This window comes from Uloborus diversus, chromosome 8, assembly GCF_026930045.1.
Source record: "Uloborus diversus isolate 005 chromosome 8, Udiv.v.3.1, whole genome shotgun sequence".
Taxonomy (NCBI): Eukaryota; Metazoa; Arthropoda; class Arachnida; order Araneae; family Uloboridae; genus Uloborus; species Uloborus diversus.
Genome location: NC_072738.1, coordinates 87943073 through 87965537, shown reverse-complemented (window position 1 = coordinate 87965537; position 22465 = coordinate 87943073). Strand labels below are relative to the sequence as shown.

The window sequence follows — 22465 nt, the reverse complement described above, 5'->3', positions numbered from 1 at the left end:
TCCAAAAAAAAAAAAAATTTCGGCCCACCCTAGTGCACACCACCATGATACAAACTAACTTTGTACCAAATTTCATGAAAATCGGCCGAACGGTCTAGGCGCTATGCGCATCACAGAGATCCGGACAGAGGACATTCAGCTTTATTATTAGTAAAGATAAAGATAAAGAATATTTTAATTTTTTTGCTTCCTTACACTTTGCCATCATGAAATTTGCTGCTCAAGGTGATGGCACAGGTTGCCTACCCCAGCAGCCGGGCCTGATTCAGGCAGTGCACTGCATTTTTTCAAAGGAAATTTTACAGAAATTCTTTGAGTTTGCAAACAGTGGAACATTTTATCTGGGGAAAAGGGGGTGATATTGGACTTATGGATAGCATCTAAATGCCAGTATTTTATCAAGAGGTGTTCATACTAATTAGTGATTAATTTCTCTTCATTTACCATTTGCTACATCTAATAATCCTATGATTTTCCATGCTCTACAAACTGGTGGCCAAAGGCAACTAGTTACTTCATAAAACATTTTATAGTATAATCAGACACAGGAAACTTTATTGTAACAAAGATGTTTTTATATACAAATTCATACAAATACAATCTGGCCTTTTAAACCCAAGATGCTAGTTCCTCACTTATTAAAATTACATGAAATGTTTTCTTTTGTTTAATATCCTTTTTATTTTGTCCAGCTGACTTTCGGTATGTCATAATGTTCTGTTAACGAGTCTAAATGTCTGTTGAATTCCTGAAAAAATAAGAAAAAAAATTAGAGAAATTTACCCTTAGAAGAACAGAAGAAAATGTAATTTTTCAAATTGTATACATTTCCCTGAGTAAAACTGTCTAGGTCCCAAAACCTTAAAAAAAGCTACATGCGCATAGAATAACGTCAAAACGGCCCTATCCCATTTTTAAAACATGAAAATATGAGCACAATTGAGGCAGTGAGAAGCAAAGGGATATAAGTGGCAAAATTAAAAATTTGGAGCCTCTCCAAAGTAAGGGAACCATAGACATGGAAACTGGTTCGCTCGCGCTCACTTAACTAGATGGATCAGCCTACCGAAGTTCGGAGGGGAAAATGATTCTCCCTTGGAGTAGACTCGGGCGCCACTGTGAGGACAAATATATTGGTGGTTGAACAGCATTTGCTTCGTTTCTCAGCGTTTTTCAGGTGGATGAAACTCAATCATGCCTGCATAATCATGCCCATATTTGCATTTTGATGTTTCCTTTGACAATGGCGAAAATGACTTAGAAGATGACTTGAAACTATCAAACTATAGCAAAAATGTTGTCACCTACATTGCCAGATTTTGTTCGAAATCAGTCTTGCAACGTTTAAAATGTGATGAGTGTTTGAAGGTAATTCGATCAAAAAAAAAAAAAATGCAGCCGTAACGCATACTGCTCTATTTGATAGGAAAAATAAAGGAGGATTGACGAAACCGACTAAGGATAGTGTTAAAATTTGGTCAGAAACAGAAAAGCATATTCGTAAGTATATTAACAAAGGTTTACCAAAAATGTGTGATCAAAATAAGAACCAAAATTGTCAATTAAGTTCTAGCCAATTTTACTTGCATTTCATTATTTAAAGTGATCAATCATGGCAATGATGATAAAGATAGGGAGCATACACTTCAACTAATAAAATTACTTGCAAACCAATATGTTAAAACTAGATGTCACCATATTTCTAAGAATCTCAATTGTAAGCGTAGTAGAATCAGACAAAAATTAACAACAAGAAGTTCTGTCTAGATCTATAGGAGCCTACTTTCCCGTATACCCATACTACTTTCTAGTACCTGATCAATATTCTCAAGAATAGCTAAAATTGCAAATTGTTTCAAACATATTTTTTAAATATTTTAAGCTAATTTCTAGGAAAAAAATATTCCTCACTCATCTAAAAAAATTACATGCGTAAAAAGTAAAAAAATAATAAAATAAGAAAAAAACGAACTAATAAAATAGCAGCACCTTTTAAACAAAGCAGCTAATACACTTTTTTACATTAAAAAAATTCTTTAACAGCTTTCAAAACGAAAAATAATAATTAAAATTAATAAGTTCATTAAAATATACATCAGATCATCATATCAACAAAAAAAAATAGTTTCTTTTTCCCCTGTTGCCAAAAATAATTTTTTAAATAAATTAATGCACTTACCAAAATAAATAAAAACAATAAAATGTCAACTTAAAGAAATAATTTTCATTGTCAAAAAAAAAAAAAACAATTGTCTGCGCATATCTTTATGTAGAAACACAAATGACTTCGATTTTATTCGCCCAAAACTAAATACCTAAATTAAAACTTTAGCGTGAGAATAAAAAAAAGTCATATCAACAATAATTATTTCGCAGTTAAAACAATAGCTGCGGAGTCGGAGTCAATCTCATTTTGGGACAAAGGAGTCGGAGTCGAATATCCGAGAATCGGACTCAGTCATTTGTCATCCGTGTATAAATTTTTGCCAAAGGTACGAAGTCAGAGTCGAAGTCGGGGAGTCAGAGTCCGATTAATTGTCCGGCACAGGAGTCGGAGTCAGGTGCCCCTAAATTGTCGGAATCTGGAGTTTGGCGTCAAGAGCTATTTCCAACAAAATTTGTTTGAAGTAAATCCGCCTTCAAGTACGGAATCTACATTGACTTTCAGTTTCCCCGTAGGTGCTAAAGTTAAGGGATTTGAACTGTTCAAAATTGAACGGAAAATTGCTCAAATAAAAAAGATATGTTATATACAAGTTTTTCATCAAAAGCTTTTTCCTACAAAGTTTGTTTGAAGCAAATTCGCCTCACAATTCGGAATTGCCTTGAATTTCCCCGTAGGTGCTAATGTTAAGTTTTTTTGAACTGTACAAAATTGAACAAAAAATAGTTCAAATCAAAAAGAGAAATATGGGAATGAGGTGTCCTTGCCGAGATCTTTCGAACAAAAAAAAGTTTGTCCGAATCGGATTATTCATTCAAAAGTTATTAGGGGGGGACAGACCGACAGACATTTATCCCCATCTCAATACCCTACTTTCCAATTTTTAAGTTTTCGATATTTATTTAATTATTTTATTTATTTTTGACTTTTTATTTTGTTTTTCGCGATATTTTTAAGATGCATTAAGCTTTCTTTCATGCTTTTTTCTTCTTTTTCTGACTTTTACTGGGAAAGTAGGCAAAAAACCATACTCTTTAATAACGATTAAATTATCCGTTAAGTATAAAATAGCATAAATATACTTATACCAAACAGCATTTTATTTTAAGAAAAACATGAACAATTAACAAGTTAACATATAAGCTGATTACGTATAGTTTTATGCAATTTACTAGCCTTTAGAACAATATAACAATAACTAATGCTTCAACTTTAAGTTCCAAAGGTACTAGGAAACCATATGATAGTGTAATAACGAAAAAATATTGATAATTTAGTAGCAATGGAAAGAGCTAAGTACAGCATGTGTCCTGATTCGTAAATTTTTTGCCTTTGTGTCTCCGTAACCGAAATATGAAGTTTGTAGGTCTCTCATAATTTTAAGAAAAGTTTAAATTTAGCAAGTTTCAGTGAGAAATAGATAACATTTTTCACAGGCATGCAGGCAGATCTGCTTATCTGATTTCGCTTATCAGTTTCGCTTATCTGATTGGCGCTGTTTTCAATCATCCCAGCGCCAAGCAGACAGCGGTAACGCCAATCGTCATGTTGCTTTGTTTACGTCCACTATCAGCTCTCGCTAAATGGACTAGAGTCGCCCTGGTATGTGCTGCTGTACAGCATGATTTAGGGAAAAAAAATCAATGAAAGCCTACCTAGGATGTTATCTTCATACGTGTTTTACTCAAAACTTGAAAATTTCCTTACATCCCTTTGCTTCTGACTGACTCAATTGAAAATTATTAACTAATGAACACTGTAAATCGATATAAATTAATTATGCATACTAAATCTTAATGGAAGCCAAGTTCCTATTTTTAAGCTAAGAATAAAAGTCATATTCAATTGAAAAAAAATTTAATGCCTTTTGTTATACAGTACAGCCTCGTTTATTCAGACTAACTGGCAACCTGAATAATCAAGGATAATGTGGATAGTTCGCAAACATGACCCTTAATAAGTTGTCGCTATATTTATTGCAATAAAAAACTATATATTTTGTAAAAAATTACGCAGAACTGTTTACAGGACATTAAAAAATATATAAATAATTTTTCACATCATTTCTCAACAAAGAATTGGTCCAATATTTTCCTCTTCAAACCTGAGGGGCGCTTGATTGGACTGGTACGAAAATGCTTCAGCATCAATAGAGCACATAAAAAGTGATTGTTTGAAGTAGTACTTGTAATTATGTTCTTGCAAACATTGTTTAAAAATTATCTATGTGAACTTAAAAGGAAAACAAATTTTCCAATTTGATCTGGGTTATCTGGATAAACTAACGCATCAACAATTTCCAGTTTTTACTTTACACATCTTTGCTTCAAAGTGCTTCAAATTGTAATTCAAAATATTCAAATTTACTACCCCCAACTTTTTTCATGAGTACAAGGATTTTTTTTAAATTGTATTTTAATATATCATTGCCTCAGAGCAACAGTAAGATATCTTAGTGTTATTTCTGGGATTAGATATCTTTCTGTTGCTCTGAGGCCACCATGTATCCCACAAATAAATATGCTAATATTCTTAAGAGGATTCAGTGTATCCAAAAAAAAAAAAAAAAAAAATTTAAAAGCTTTGAATGTATTTTTCTCAAAGCAAATAAAATAGAACTTACTTCAACCCTTTGTTTGTGAGTTTTCTTTGCTTTTTCTAATATTTGCTTCATTTGCTAAGGGGAAAAAAATAATGAAATGCAAACATATCAAAAGATGATTTCTATTGAAAATAAACTTGATTCTGCAATATTTGTTTGCAAAAAAAAAAAAAAATCACGAGTATGATAACCATAACCAGAGTTGGTAAAAAATCCGTTTTTTTTTTTTTTTTTTTGAAAAAAAAAACAGGTTTTTTTTATTTTAAACCAGGTTTTTTTGGTTTAAACACTATTTGTAAGAAAAACAATTTTATTTTAGGAAAATCATAAGGATTTTATTTTAAGGAATGTTTAATATTCATATTTATACTTAATTTCTTCGTAATTAATTAAATATTTAAGAGATAAATTTTGTAATTTCCTTTCCTCATATGTAGAGATTTCTATAGGAGAATATTATTTCAAATCTTTATTAAAAAAAATACAATATGTAAATGGGCCTTGGTATAAATAATCAAAGAAATAATTTTCTGTGATAGTTCCGACAATATTAATTACAAATAACCAAGAATCAATTCTTGTAAATTAATTTCCTCATAATCATAGCTATCTATGGTAAATTAAAAAAGTAGAATTAAAATCATGCATTCTAAAACATGGAATGTATTTTGCAGTATCTACAAATTAATCACAAGTCTGGTGTACAGTTCTTTAAAAATCAAAAGATCAACGCATCTTTTGTTTAAAGATTTTAAAAAAAAAGTTACAAAACATGTAATTTATGTGTACCTAATGGTATCAGTGACAACAATTATAGAAACAGGTCAAATAGGTTTTAAGAAAATCATTATGTTTTCCATTGTAGACATTATTTCTCCTGGTTTAATGCATTTAGAAATACAACTTTTTTATCACAGAAAAAAAAAGGAATTAAGAGCTTCAGAATTCAAATATCCTTTTAACATATTTTAATAATGAAGACTCGTAAAAATTAATGTCATTGATTTTTCCACCATTCATACATGAGACTTCTTTTATAATATTGGGATTAAAAAAAAGTTTTTTGAAAGTTGAAAATTTGGCCGTAAATTTTTTTTATTAGAGCAAAATATTTTCTGTTTTCATAATTTTATATATTTCCTTTTCTTGCTCTGACTGCATCGTTAATCGGACATGCAAAAGGTGTGCAGGTATAAGCACAATTTTATGCCTACTCTGTGTTTTTGGACTTCTTTAATTATTTTTTTCTCTTGTCCTTTAAATATTCTAGCGTTAAAATTTATACAGTTGGACCTCGATTTAACCAATTTTTCTTTTTCCCTGACTAAAATGAAGGCAAAACCTCCAATTTATCGAATAATAAGCCCCGAATTAACAAAGCATTTTAACAACCAAAAAAAAAAAATTTTTTTTGTTAATTTGAGTAAGGAAATATTGGATTGTTTTCCAAATGTTATGTTCATATTGTCCGAAATAGAAAAATACTTTTCTTGGAATCAATCGGCAATTTTTTGCGGGCGAGGGGCAAGCATTGAGAATTGATTTTGATGCAGAAAGTGATAATGAAACTACGATTAAAACTTACTTTTTCAAGAGCTTTACATGGCCTGGAAACTGTAAAAAACTTATCTCATGAGAGCAGGCTGCAAATGATACAGTATTTTCTTCTCCCCATAAAGTCGAAAGAGAACTATTTCGAGTCAAGTATCAAGGAAATTGTCAAACATCTATTACTCAATAGTTTTAAGTTTCAAATTAACTAGTGTGTAATAAGTCGTGACATGCTGAAGAAAAAGTTTCTAATTCAGTTTCATTTTCTAATTATGGATATATATGCGCGCGCAGTTACTTATTGAGTTTTTAAATAAGGTAAGTGCAGTTTTTTGAATTTTTTATCTCACCCTGATATAACGAATAACACAGATTTAACATATAACAGTTTCGGACCCAATGAATTCGTTAAATCAGGGTCCGACTGTATACACTATTCATCGCTTTAATGGTACATAATCTATCTCAAAAAGCCTTAAGTAATCAAGCAAATTAGGTAGTAAATGAAGTTTTAGTTGAAATATGCTTTTTGGACCATTTTGAAATGCAAAAGACTGAAAAATTATGATAATTGAACAAATAAAAAAATGAGCTACTTGGATTTTTTCTCCATGTAATTTTAGAAAAACTTAGTTGGTCTGCCTTGTATATTTATATACCTAATAGGAAAGCTGCATTGATTTTTAAAAAGAAAAAAAAAAGAAAACCTATTTAGCAAACTTGCATTAACTTAATAAATATAAGTTTCTAAATTTATTATATCTGTAATTTATCAATAAAACTTTGCAAGTTACTTTTCATCAATTAGATTTTACTCTTTGCAATAATATGCAAAATTTATGAAAACATTTGGGGGAAAAGTTTTTCAAAAAAAAAAAAAAACAATTTTGAAAAAAAAAAACACTTGGTTTAAACCGTGGTTTAAACGAAAACAACTCTGGTCATAACTAATTCAAATTTTGTAATCAATGTAAATTCTGTACCTCAGAGCCAGACTATAGTAAGTCCAAAAATTACAATTTTCTTTTTATTAGGTATGTATACTCCTATTCTGTATCAAGCTATAAGAACGTAATGCAAAAAAATTCTTTGTAGTAATTTACCAGTGTTAAAAGAGCGCGAGCCTAATCCTTTGTATGCACCAAGCGATCATTTTTTTTCTCCCTGTAAAAAAGCAGTTGTGTGACTTACGTTAGTCTCGCCATGAGGTACAGAATTTTTGAATGTACAAACAATCCAGCTTGTTGCTTCATCTTCAAACATGCAAGCTGATTTGTTGAGCAAAAAAAATAGGAAGCTAGAAATTTACATGCATCAGGCATTAAAATGTTACAAATAATACTTTGTTACAATGTTTTGTGCAGATAAAATATAACATTTGTATATCGTTTTAGAAGCAGCAATTATAGTGATGAAATATTTCTATTATTTTATGATGATTCAATGCTGATGTATTTTATTTTTTAAATGTAACTTCTATTATTATTGTAGCTAGATAATAATATATATTAGTTTCCTTTCAAGTAACTATTCCTAACCACTTCCGTTAATAAGGTATGGGATCTTTGAAATAAGGTATGGAATTTTTGAAATAAAAGGCTTTGCCTGTGCATGAACTTACTTTCTTTTCTTTCATTTTCAAAAATGCTCGCTCTGCTTTTGTTAAAGGAACACAATTTTGTTTCTTCTGCTCAATATTTTCAACATTGGTTGTTTTTTCAATTTTGGCAAATTTCTCCAAAATTTCCTGCTTTTCTTCCTTTTTCTTTTTCCTGGTGAATCAAATATGCAACTTTTATAACATTTTATAATTAAAAAAAAAAACTTTTTTTTTTCCAATAAAAATTAACATGAATATTTAATCAACCCATACTCAGTAAATGACAAAAGTTACTCTCAATGAAGCAATAGAAAAAATAAAGACTTATTTTAATAATTTGGTTTTAAAACAGCAGGGTCTTATGTTTTAAAATAAAACATAGAAAACAAACGATTGCAAAATTTTACCCAAAACAAAAATCATTATGGAATTTTCAAGAAATTTGCTGCCATGATTCAATAGAGGAAAAGATGTAAATATGGACACCCTCTTTTGTTTTTGATTTCAAGTTTTTTTCAATTCAAAAAAATTTAGATTTTTGTCTTTCACCAACAATTATAACAAGTATCCTAAATGCGAGGAGGCAAAAAACATGAGTGATATCACTGATTTCATTTCAAAAAAGGTGATTTACAAAAAGCTTTAAAAAAAAGACCAGAAAAAAAGAGATTGTAAATATGGGCACTCTTTAAAGCATAATAGCGTGCGTGTCTAAAGGAGTGCTTCAAAAAGTAGGTTAAGATCTCTGCTTTCCGGATATGACTGAATTTTTTTTTTTAAACTAAACATAACAACATGAAACAAAAACTATTTCACATGCCTCTTAAAAGTTTGTAGTCCAAAAAACCACCAATTTGTATAATAACTCATGCTGCATCCACACTACTTCTTAATTATTGAGATTTAAGAGAAAAAAAAGTATTAAAACTACTTGGGGTAGGTTAGTCCAGTCTAATGTGCCCCACAATGAGGTGGACCAATGTACCCCACGTTCTCGATGTAAAAAAATGATCTTGTATTTTTGTTCTTTATGACCAAAAATAAAAATAACTACAAATAATTCTGAGCTAAACAAACTTAGTTTAAGAAAGAAGTCTATCTTTTTTTTTTTTTGTAATCTTGATGAAACCCATTAAACAAAAAAAGTTATTACACTTTCTCAGCGCTGCTAAAATAACACTTTCTGGAATGAAATTTGTTCAATATAACTGTAGAAAGTGATTTCATTATAGGATTTGTAGGACCATAAGTGCTATTTGTTAGTCATAAATTAAATTTAAAAATATTAACAGTATTAAAATAATTGAAACCCATCTTTTCCTGTATGAGGTTTTTTTTCCTCTCTCAGAAAAAACATTGATATGATACACAATAATATTCTTTCAATCACTAAAAATATAAAAGAAGCATTAACTTAAAAATAGATTCTCAGAGTAAAAGAATTTTCAAATTTGTGTCAATAATGATACAATAAATTTATTGGTAAAAAGGGAACCATTTATTAAGACAATTTTAAAAGCAATTTCTTTTCTTTTTTTAATTTAAAGAGATATTTTTTAATATTTGATTGTAAAAACAAAGAAAAGAATTAAGCAATTAAGTGCTTTAAAAAAAAAAAAAAAAACTAGCAGTTTTCCCAAAAAATGTGTAGCTACCAATAATTTTTTTTTAAAGAAAGGCTGCATACAAATAATGAAAAGAAAAATGTCCAAGCGATAGAATCACATAGTAAACATAAAACAGTGAGCTTTATAGAAGCAGATGCAATCAAATTTTGATCTATGGTTAAAATGCATAAATTTTAAACCTTATTCAGAAAATTTTATTCATCATGTAAGTTTAAGGACTCGAAATCAATGGCCAATTGTCAGTTTTTATGATTTTTGAGCATTTTTTGCTGAAAATCCTGATTTTCCATTACCAAATTCAAACATAGTTGTAACTCATGATTGCCCATGACTTTGCAGGTGCAAGAACACCCTGGAAAATACATTTAATTTAGAAGTATTTGGTTATTAAGGCAAAATAAACTAGTTGAAATATTAACGGTAAATTCTGCCTAGATGCAAAACAAGTCTTCAAAGTCGAAAGGCCACTTCTATGATCAGGTCTGGATCTGCGTACCTGGGGAGGGGGGGGAGGGCACACCCTTAAGTGGCTCAAGAAATTGAAAAAAGTATTACTAAGATTTATTAACGTTACAAATGTACAATGCTGACCTCTGAGGAGGGGGCAAAATTTATAGATCTGGCCTTGTCTATGATGCAAAATTGTATGAATGGACCACTTTCACATTGTCCCGCAAAAAGGACACAATTCAGGTCTGGATTTGCCCTGAAATTGCTCTAAAAAGTGAAAAATAATTTTATTTTTTAAACAGCATCAATAGTACTTTTCAACCATAATTTTTGGAGTTGGTGCAAAAACAATAAATACAAATACAAATGTGACGACCAGCAACAGGCTCTGGGCCCAGCTAGGCTGGTCCTAGTCAATTAATTAGTCCCCAATGAAGATCAATGGCCCTCTTAAAGCTATCCACTCCCTTGCTCATTACCGCCTCTTCCGGTAAGCTATTCCAAGTGCCCACGACCCTGCTAAAGTAGTAGTTTTTCCTGATTTCCAAGTTAGCCTGAGATTTAAATAGCTTAAAACAATGACCTCTTGTCCTGCTTTTCCCGCAAAATTTTAATCCATTTACATCTTTCATTTTGATAAATTTAAATAACTGAATCATGTCCCCTCTGACTCTCCTTTGCTCCAGGCTATACATGTTAAGCCTATTAAGTCTGGTATCATAATCTAAATCTGAGAGTCCCCTTACTAATTTAGTTACCCTTCTTTGAACCCTTTCCAATACAAAAATATCTTTCTTCAGATAAGGCGACCAAAACTGAACAGCATACTCCAAATGAGGTCTTACTAAACTCCTATATAAAGGCAGAAGAACTTTCTTAGATTTGTTTGAAATAGATCTATTGATGAACCCAAGCATTTTGTTGGCTTTGTTACTAGCAATACTGCACTGTTGACTAAACTTGAAGTCCTGATTTATAAAGACACCCAGATCCATAACATTTTCTGCCTGATTTATGACTGAACCCTGTAAACGATATCTCATACGCTTATTTCCATGACCTAAGTGCAGCACTTGACATTTCCCTACATTAACTGCCATACCCCATTTATCTGCCCACTTAGTAATATGATCTAAATCCTCTTGCAGCTGTTTTACTTGTTCTTCATTTTCGACAATCCCCATAACTTTTACATCGTCAGCAAAACAATTCATGCTTCCAGAAATATTTTCATTGATGTCATTCATAAATATAATAAACAAAAGAGGCCCTAAAACTGATCCCTGAGGAACCCCACTTAAAACATCGCTCCAATTAGAATGATTTCCTCTCACAACTACTCTTTGCTTCCTACCAGTAAGCCAATTTCTAACCCAAAGTCAAGTTTTTCCTCCTATTCCAATGTCAGCTAACTTGCTGAGAAGAGCAACATGCGGTACCTTGTCAAAAGCTTTTTGAAAATCAATATAAACAACATCCACACATTTTTTGTTATCTAAAGCTGAGGTAACCTTGTCGTAGAAATGCAATAAATTAGTAGTACAGGATTTACCTTTCCTGAAACCATACTGCAAACTAGTCAACAGACTATTAGTCTCTAAGAACATCATGATCTTAATTTTGATCAAAGTTTCGAAAATCTTACAAATCACCGAAGTCAAACTTACAGGTCTATAATTCCCAGCAATACCTTTAGACCCCTTCTTGACGAGTGGCGTTATGTTAGCCATAAAATCATTCATAGCCATAGTTAAACTACTGATTGATTCAATTATAAATTTCAATGGATCCAGGTGCTTCAATACAACATGCATACATTATACATTGATGACAGCAATTTGTGTAGTGGTATAAATATTTCATAACTAACTTTGATTCCTTTTTCAAAAATTATGGTTTTTGTTTTTGAATAACTTCAAAAATTATAGTATTATCGGTAGTCAGGGGTCTGTCCAGCAATTTTTATAGGGTTTGTTTTTTTTTTTTTTGAAAATCGAATTATTTTGTAAAAGAAACATTTTTGTAAAAACGAAATTTCGAGATGGAGCAAACTGTATCATTGAAACTTTTAGTTGGGTATTTTTCTGTTTTCTGTTGAGAATATCATTCTTGAGAGTTTTCGCAGTATCTGGGGGGGGGAGCAGCATCATTTTCTAGAGATGGGCCCCCCTCAAGTATGAATACATACCATTCTACATTGTTAAATTTTTCTAGAAATGTTATGTGTAAAGTATTTAAAATAATTGAAACAAAAATATAAAATAAAGGCAGATGTTCAGCATTTAACTTTTTGACCCAAGACACCCCTAAATAGCTCAGAATTTAATCTAAAACTTATTTTTTATTAAAATCATGACATTTATATTTTATCTGTTTACCTCTTAACAAAGCGTACTACACATTCAAATTGGAAAAAATCCGTTTTTCATAGTGGATGCAAAGAGATAGCAATCCTCAAAGTGAAGGGATTAAAAGTATAGTAAAGAGCCTATTTTTGTAAAATTACTTTTAACTATCATTAATATCTATGGACCAGTTGAAGCAAAAATAAAATTAAACCATCGATTCAGCATTTTAACTTTTAACTCATTTAAAAAAATGGAATTTTGCTTTAAAAACTTGAAATAAGCGTTGTAACAGAAATAGAGACTTTTCATTTGTTTGCATCTTAATAAAGCAAAGTTAGCTTGAAAAAAGAATAAATGATTCTCATGTGACCAAAATCTCAAATGATTTCAAAATGAAGGCATAATAAGCTTAAACATAGCACTTTAAAAATGCAAACATTGCCAAGCTGGTAAAATGATGGGAGAACATATTTTGTAATCAAGTTACTAAAAACATTTAGCGCCAGACACTGCTGAATGGCGATACATAATTTTAAAGCCGGGTAGTAACCCTATCTGAAGCCCGTTTGCAGTTTAAGTTCATTTTCATTTCGCTAATGTATATTAATTATTATTTTAATCATTGCTGTTTAAATCATGAGAGGGGAGACAAATGCTTACGCTGCCTTTATTTATTTGACAGTATCAGTTATTTATCGCTTGCAAAAACATCACAAGAGTGCTTTTTTTTTTGCAAAAACAGCAGATTCTGTAAAAGCCGATCCCTCTAATTTAACTTTAAAAAAAGGTTCCAAAACTCACGCCGAAATATGTGTTATTTTGATTTGCCCTTTCAATAAATAATTTGCGAAAGATAAAGTTTTAGTTTATCAGAATTTTGTGAGAGGTTCGTTTTGGTTGATCGGATTTTTGTGAAGGCTTCGTTAACGGACCGTTTCCTCTGGCAAGACCCCTGGTAATATTCAAAAAATAAAATTATTTTTCACTTTTTAGAGTGATTTTGTTCTGCAGTTTTGAAGTCAGTTTTTTTTTTTTTTTTTTTAATTTAATCATTTAATTGGGAAATTACATGAAACTTACTGTTTTTTATTCATAACCTTTTTCCTATAGAACAAATATGGTCAAGCAAAGGTGTGGGGCCCAAGTTTAACCCCCCCCCCCCCATATCGAATGAAAAAAGAATCGACAAAATCGGTTCACAGTGAGATGCTGTGATTGGGGGGGGTACAAACGTATGAACTGATAACAGCCTCCTATCTGAAGTTGGTTAAAAACACACAGTTTGTATTTATCTAAAAATATTTTGATAAATCTTTCTTCTTGTTGCGCAATTCTGTTACAGGGCAAAATCATCTCAAATTAAACTTTTTCTCAAAAATTCAAATTTGCCGTAAAAACTTTAATGATACCTCATTTTAAAGGCAAAAGCTTGCAGATTTCGAATATGCATTAATAATGCTTATATTTGCAATAGAATTTTGGTTTTGAGTTCATTTTTATTTATCTCACAATTAGTTAGAAACATCAGTACACAAGGAGTAATTTACATATATTTAAGAAGGAAAACATCAAATATATTTTTGCTTTTCACCTATTTTGTTTGCATAATATTCAAAGGTTCTGATTAGTTTATGAAGTTTTTTTCAACAACAGATTTCATATGTCTAAAAAGGCTCACGATTTTTTTTTTTTGACTGGTATGTTTGTTACTAAACTCGGCTTTAAATGATGCCATAAATTTATTTTTTAGCAGAAAACACCCAAAACATAGGCTTACTTTTAGTTTTAGTTGAACAACCTCATACTAAAAAATATTTATCATTTGATGAAAATAATTGGGTAGATCCATGATAATGGACGTACCGGTACGTACGTTACCAAAATTAGGCATTTTTAGATCTTCCATTTTTTACATGGTTTTAAATTATTTTTATATTCTATACATAAAGCTTTTGCTTTTATTAAATCGTCTATCATTTTATTTCAAAATTAAAAAAATAATAATAAGAAAAGGATTGTTTTAAAAAGTACGTTTTGAATTTTTTTTTAGTTTTACAATTAAAAAAATATATATATATATATATATATATATATATATATCTTGGTAATATTTTTAATATTTATTTACTATTCAAATAACTGAAAAAGAAATTGAAACCATCTATAGTTCAATGTATGGTAAGCATTAGAGACGTACCGAGTAGCACTTTGGCCGAGTACTCGGCCTTTCACTACTCGGCCGAGTTACCGAGTACTCGGCTTTTCACTACTCGGCCAAGTTACCAAGTACCAATTATGTTTTAAGAAGAACCACCGATACACATGTGATGAATTTTGTTCTATTTGGAATAGTTGTATAGACCTCCTTGTTCATATAATAGTTTTTAAAACTAAATTCCTGCTGAAATTTAATTATGCATTATGTAAACAATTTTGTTTGTATAAAAAATTTTATGAAAAAATTATTTTTAAAATTAAAAATAAATAAATAAAAGGTATGATTAATTAAGTTGGAAATAAAACAAATTACAGTAAAATCCCTCTAAAAATGCGGACAATTTTTTTGTCCGCAATTAGAGAGGTGTTTGCAGGACACGGGTTTAATAATGTTATTTGCATTGGAGCTGGGGAATTAAAAATTGTCTGCATAAGAGGGGTGTCCATTGGAAGGGATTTCACTGTATACCAATCAATTATAGTTCTAGTCCGCCAAACATAAATAATTTTTAAAAGCAGATAAAACAAATGTGCAGGAACACTGCAGACCACGTGCTTCTGCCACCGCCCCCCCCCCTCCGGTTACAAGGAACATCTTTTTCAGTGCATAATATTGTGAGCTAAAGAATGTAAAGACATTCAACAAAAAAATCCGACTTTTGTCGGATGCATGAGCTCCCATTTTGTGCATTGAAAAAGGAATTCCTTGTAAACCAAAACATGTGTCTACATTGTTCCTGCACTGTGCTTTTAACGTTGTTTTATTTCCTTTTATTTTTTAAGCAAAGGTATTTTTATATTTTTTATAACTAATTTTTGTTTATAGCAAAATTCCATTTTTAATATAAAAATTCCATATTTTCTATACTTACCTATTTTGCATAATTTTTAATAAATAAGTTTTATTAACTTTGAGGAGATTAAAATCAAGATTTATTCCATTGAAGCATTAAAAACTTCATTATTCTGAAAATTTAAATTTGACTTATAAATTTTAATTGTAAAAGATTGCAGAATATAATGCTTGCTCTTTTTTTTATATAAATTTTAGTATCTGTCTTCAAAAATATTCGATTTTTTTCAAGTACTCGGTATTGGCCGAGTATCTGACCAGAATTTGGCCGAGTACCGAGTACTCAACAAATTGGCTGAATAACGAGTAGTTACCGAGTACTCGGTACATCTCTAGTAAGCATGGTTGCAGTATGAAAAATTTGAAAAGCGAAGAAGTGCATGTGAACAAAGTTGTTTCACAAGTGAATTTCTTAAAATTTTACTAAAAAGTCAAAAGAAAATTTTAAGTGCTCACTGGGCTAATTCTCGGTATTCTTTATTATACTAGATATGCATGGATTAACAGGAAATAATAAAAGTTATGTGTTAGTTTCCGACGGTTTAGATTATGAAAAAATTGATGTTTATACCTATCTCAGATTCAGATAGTGAAAAGTAAATACATTTTCAGATAGAGTTTCATTGTAGTTTAAACAAAAAAAAATTTTTTTTTTAATTGTTTAAAAATTAAACATTCTCAAGATCACTTAGAACTATTTTGTAACTTTTCTTGGTATATCGTAACTAATATTGTGTGACTAGATTATTATATAAAATCTATAAAAGACTATCAAATCCTTGTACCTGATGAGTCTTGTGGAATATTTAAAATGGAAGGGTGAAAAATTAAATGGAACAGCCTATGAGGAGGATGAAAATGATCCTAATAAAATTAGGACCATATGTCAATGTTAAAATTGCAACTAAATGAAAAGGACAGTTATTCATAGCTGAACTTACAAATCTGGAATGAGGGGATGTTGGACATGAGGTGAAATGATTTTGAAAATAGTAAGATATTAATAGACAATGGACATGAACATTATGATTGTATTACACTACTGCTTTAATTATGACTGTGTTGATACTTATGGATCTGTTTAATGTTTCAATTAGAGACGTACCGAGTAGCACTTTGGCCGAGTACCAAGTTCCAATTATGTTTTAAGAAGAACCACCGACACACAAGTGACAAATTTTGAACTCATTGGAATAGTAATATAGACCTCCATGTCCAAATAATGGTTTTTAAAACAAAAATCCAGCTGAAATTTAATTACGTATTATTGAAAAGATTTTGTTTGTGTCAATAATTTTCAGATGAGTTATTTTTTAAATTAAAAATAAACAAATGCATAAAAGGTAGGATTAATCAAGTTGGAATTATAACAAATTTTATCAATTTATACTTCTAGTCCACCAAACGTAAATAATTTTTAAAAGCAAATGGAACAATTTTAATAGCACAAATGTGCAGGAGAACCGCAGATACGTGTTTCTTTTTCAGTGCATAAAATGTAAGCTAATGAATGTAAAAAAAAATCCGACTTTTGTCGGATATCTTTAAAGCTATAAGCTCACGTTTTGTGCACTGAAAAAAAAACATTCCTTGTAATGCCAAAACACGTGTCTGCAGTGTTCCTGCACATTTATGCTTTAATGTTGTTTTATATTTCAAGAAAAGGTATTTTTATGCTTCAAAAATTAATTTAATATAAAAATTTTATATTTTCTGTACTTACCTTTTTTGCCCCATTTTTAATAAATAAGTTGTATTAACTTAGGGGCATTAAAATATAAGATTTACTCCATTGAAGCATAATAAACATCATTATTCTAAAAATTTGAGTTTGACTTTTAAATTTGAATTGTAAATTATTGCAGTATATTATATGCTTGCACTTTTTTATTAATTGTAAAATCTGCTTTGAACAATTTTCAGTTTTTTACAACTACTCGGTATTGGCCGAGTACCTGATCAAAATTTGGCCAAGTACCGAGTAGTTCAATTATTGACAACTGTGTTCAACATCATTTTAAAAATCCTGCATGAAAGTTTTGATTTAATCATACGCACCTTTTTGCCAATTATTTTCGTTCTTAAAACAAATCTTTTGGAAAAGGGTTTTTTTTTTTCATTACGTAAAAAAAAAAGTCTTTAAATGTTTTGAATCCTTGTACATTTAACCCTAGAGAAGTCGCGTTTCCTTTTGTTATGCTAGTGCTCGCGCTTCGGTCTTTTCCCTGCCGTAGCGATCCGTGAGATGAAAGCAGAAGAAAGGAAGTGCCGGGGAGAAAATGACACCTGACTAGGATGGTGGGCTATTGGTCTAAATGACCAACATACATTTCCAAAAGCTATGCAACCTTGAAATACCGAAGAAAATTCTCAGAACTAAGTGTGTGGGCTGGGGAGAGTCTGATCTTCAGCTACACAGATGGACCCCATTATTAGAATAGGGGTGGTGGGATAGAGCGAAATATCTGACAACGGGCGGGGAATCGACCAAAGCGGGACTTCTTTAGGGTTAAGTCAGTAAGAAAAATATTTTTTCACTTGTGAGATGTACTAAATCACAGAATTTTGACCAATACTAGCCTTCTTTTGAATGTCTTGTCCAAAAATAGTACGTCCGTTACCATTCACAAAAATGTATGATTCTCAGATTTATTTTATATATGAGAATGAAAACTTGTACAGGGTGAAAGGAAATGTTAGGCTATATCTGAACATGACAAAATTTTAACCAGCAAATCGAAAAATGAGCTATAAAGTGTTATGAATCATTGTATTTTCCTTCCAAATGGTACGTCTGTTATTTTGATTTTGCCCTACACTAAGTTAGCTTGCACACATGTTTTTAAAAATTAGGTTTCATTGACTTAAAAATGCTTCTAATTTCTATTTTAGTTAATTTAGAAGTTTTGATATAGTTCACAAACTTCAACTGGGGCTATATAGACGAAATAGAAGTCATTTTTTGCATAGAAAAGGCAACTTTTTGACTCTATAATAAAATTCTAATGGTTTGGAAGTTTTTTTTTTTTTTGCAAAACAAAACACGATCCTCTCTGGATACCAAAATACCTGAGCACAAATTCGATATAACTAATGGATTTGCTTGAGAAACATAAATATATGCAATTTAATTTTCCTGAATTTTCTTTTTCAAACACTTTTTAGTTACTAGAAGCAAGCTGAAATACCAGAATAATATAATAATACACCAATATAATCTCACCAGAAACAACATGAACTAGTTTAGTAGGAACTTAGTGCAGTTTATTCAAAACGAAAAATAAAGAATGTGCTTTCGAAGATATAGGTATTTGACTTGACTACCCGAAAATTAAACTACAATACTCGAAACAAAAATGTTTTACACCACATAATATACCTTGATTTAAACAAGTAAATAGGTATACCTACTTTTTTACTCCACTATCTGTTTTTAATTTCAATCGCGATTTGGTTACAGCCTCATATTCAGACATTTTTAGAACAAAAGAACTAAAACAAGATTTTATCAAAATGTAAAGTTTCACAAAGTTGAATTTTTCGATGATAGTAATCCTTTAAACTCTATATTATTAATTTTTTTAGCGCTGACAGATGACAAAACGAATCAAGTCCTACTAAAATCCTTAGATTTCGCTAGTCAATGCGCATGCGTTTTAGCGCGTGCTTGGCGAACAAAGCAGCGATAAACATACGAAATGTCTCCGTAATTAAACGTAAACGACGTTATAGATCACAATACTGCAAAACAGATATCTGTTGTATTGCCGTAGCCTACGAGGATGCAACGCTTCTCTGTTTGAGGAGCCTGTCATTTTCGACCGATTTCCGAAGCTGAAAGGGGATCAGAAATATAGTTCAGTTTGAGCCGACAGATGGAGCTTTTAGCGTTGCCAACAAACCGCACGATTGCATATGTTTGCGTGCTAAAAAGCGGTTTTGCTTTCGCTTTGAATAGCAAAAGCAAATAATTGATAAAATTGAAGATGAAAGGAAATATTGTTGGATACTTTAAAGTTCAGCTTCTAAGGTACTTATATGAAAGAAAGTCCCTCCAAATAATGTTCATAATAAGTTTTAAATAGTGCTTTTAAGGAAATGCTTTATCGGACCGAACCCTGTTACACATTTTTAAATTACGTAAAATAAAAAACATATTTTAAATCGAATTGCATTATTACTATGGACGTATCTAGAGGGCGGCAAGGGAGGGCAGCCGCCTCTTTAAATTGGGAAAACATATTTTAAAATAAAGCATGAAATTTCAAAAAATTGATAATTGACATTTGTTTTAATTTCTCAATTTATTGATAATTTGGCTCTAGTGACCTGACTTTTAAAGTATCAATTTTTTCTTTGGGAGCTAAAGCGAATATAGATAATTTCAACTGCGTATTTTATTCATATAAATTGTAATTGGCATTCGGAGTGGGGGGGGGGGGATTTTTTAATTATTTTTTATTTATTTATTACTCTATTTTATTTTTTTAATTTATTTTATTTTATTGTTTACATTTTATTTCATTCAACTTTTTAGTTTGCGTGTGTGTGCTGGTATATGGGGTATGTCATTGGCACTTTTCGAATAAAGTAATAATTATAATAATAATTAAAAATAAATAAATAAGTAAATAAAAATATTCAAATAAATAAATCTTTACTAATAATAAAGCTGAAAGTCTTTGTCCGGAGGATGTCTGGATCTCTGTGACACGCATAGCGCCTAGACCGTTCGGCCGATTTTCATAAAATTTGGCGAAGTTAGTTTGTAGCTTGGGGATGTGCACCTCGAAGCGATTTTTCGAAAATTCGATTTTGTTCTTTTTCTATTCCAATTTCAAGTCCATTTTTCACCGAAATGTAATAAAATGGGAAAGAATTTGTTCTGAAAATTATCTTTCTTTATCTTTCTTTTCTTTACTTCTTTATCTTTCTTCTTTTCTTTTCTTTTTAAATAAGAAACCTGAAAGTCTCTCTGTATGGATGTTTGGATCTCTGTGACGTGCATAGCGCCTAGACCGTTCGGCCGATTTTCATGAATTTGGCAAAGTTAGTTTGTAGCATGGGGGTGTGCACCTCGAAGCGATTTTTTGAAAATTCGATTTTGTTCTTATTCTGATCGAATTTTAAGAACAAAAATATCATAAGATGGACGAGTAAATTACGAAATTATCAAAACGTGGAACCGTAACATGGGCACAAGCCAATTAGCGAGATGCGAAATTATCATAACGTGGAACCGTAACATGGATACAAGCCAATTGGCGAGAAAATTCACCATACATTATTTGTAAATATACAGGCGAACCAAAAGACCTTTTAATTTTTCTATTACGGACAAAGCCGTGCGGGTACCACTAGTAAATAAATACGGAAAAAAAACGTGAGCTACAAAAAAGGAACAGAGAGACGAGATTTTTTTTTTTTAGTAGTGGGGGGGGGGCACCCCTGATTGGCTTGGATTCTCACTAAAAAATGAAAAAATTTTGATTATCTAGATAGGTCCGCTGTTTCAGAGGGTAGGAGAAACTGAAAATCAATTATAAAATCTCTCTACTAAATTAGCTGGATTATCGTCCTCTCCTGCTCCCCCCTTAAAATTTAATGTTTTTAAAGAGGTGCAAATATTTTTTATTTTAAATACATTTTAATTTTTGGAGCTTAAAGGAGAGCCTATGCCAAAGCATAAGATGTGATGTTATTTAGCAATTTTATTCAGTACATATACATGGCCACAGGGATCCCAACGCCCCCCCCCCTACAGGACTGATGAAATCAGCTTCCCTATAAAAATTATCCTCCTTCAAAATTAGAATGGCGGAACTGACATCATGAGTGCCCCTTCATAGGCACTTCTGACACAAAGAGACCGCACCGCTGTTTCTTTCTTGTTGGAGTGTGTGTGGGGGGGGGAGTAATATTAGAAGGTTTTCAATCTTATTTTATTGCTACTACAAAGCCCATCCGCCCTATACAGACCTCTCAACTGCTATGAAACACTCCCAAAGAACGAAGCTGTCCAAACCCTCTAAAATGACCCTCCTAATGCATAAGGTTTATTAACGCAGACTGCCTCATTGATCTTGTTTTTTTTCCGGAGGAGGGGATGTGGGTAATTTTTGAAGGCTTTTTATAGAGCAATCTCAGTTATGAGTCCCAGTGGGTTCTCCTAACATAACCCACACTACATCTATCCCGCACTATCCAAAAATTTTATCCTTTTTAAATAGTGCAAGATGAGCGGCTCTGATAAAAAGATGTATGACCTTGAGATAGTTCATTTCTGTGTGGTAACTTCTTACTATTTCTGAAATACCTACATTTACACTAAAAAGAATGAAATAAAAAAATTTTGAAAAAAAAAATAGAACCGACTTCAAAATTGCTCTAAAAAGTGAAAAATAATTTTATTCTTTAAACACCATCGATAATGCTTTTAAACATAATTTTTGAAGTTGGCACAAAAACGATAGATAAAATCATTCACAGTCATAACTCAACTACAACTATAAATTTAACCAGGACCAGTTTCTTCACTATCACATAAATTATGCATTGATGACAACATATTTGAATAACGATATAAATGTTTCGTTCGTAACTTTGGATGCTTTTCTGAAAAAAATATGAACAAAGCATGGTTACACTGGATTTTACGTTTTGTTTTTGCGCCAACTTCAAAAATTATGCTTAAAAGCATTATCGATGGTGTTTAAAGAATAAAATTGTTTTTCACTTTTTAGAGCAATTTTGAAGTCGGTTCTGTTTTTTTTTTTTTTTTTTCAACTTTTTTTTTATCATACTGAAAATTGTCAGCTTGTTTCTTTCGTTTTGTTTTTATGACTCAGTCTTTTATTAAATCCCATCAATACTTCAAAAATACTGTTAGTTTATTTTTGGGACAGTTTTAAATCAAAAATACTGTTAGTTTACTTTACATTAGAAATAAAGTTTATGCTAAATTTGTTTCCTCTTGTGTTCAGTCCTATCTTCCTATTTTTTCCTACTTTTTTAAGTGATTTTTTTTCCTACTTTTTAAATTTTTGATTCTT

The 22465-nt window shown here is 30.9% G+C and overlaps 1 protein-coding gene across 1 annotated transcript; it reads right to left on the bottom strand.

Annotated features, from left to right (window-relative positions):
• Positions 1-551: 551 nt before the first annotated feature.
• On the bottom strand, positions 552-19032 carry LOC129227409 (protein FAM32A-like). Its single transcript, XM_054861962.1, has 4 exons — positions 18825-19032; positions 7939-8089; positions 4788-4841; positions 552-748 (listed from the first exon to the last, which is right to left on the bottom strand). Exons 1-4 carry the CDS (start codon positions 18887-18889, stop codon positions 680-682), a joined length of 339 nt encoding a protein of 112 aa, XP_054717937.1. The 5' UTR covers positions 18890-19032; the 3' UTR covers positions 552-679.
• Positions 19033-22465: the final 3433 nt, after the last annotated feature.

Excerpts from the sequence above, each read along its gene's own strand:
- LOC129227409 (XM_054861962.1), bottom strand. The coding sequence starts at position 18,889 with ATGTCTGAATATGAGGCTGTAACCAAATCGCGATTGAAATTAAAAACA. Across the intron at positions 8,090-18,824 it reads ACAGATAGTGGAGTAAAAAA|GAAAAAGAAAAAGGAAGAAA; the intron begins GTAGGTATACCT and ends TTGATTCACCAG. Across the intron at positions 749-4,787 it reads CTCACAAACAAAGGGTTGAA|GAATTCAACAGACATTTAGA; the intron begins GTAAGTTCTATT and ends TTATTTTTTCAG.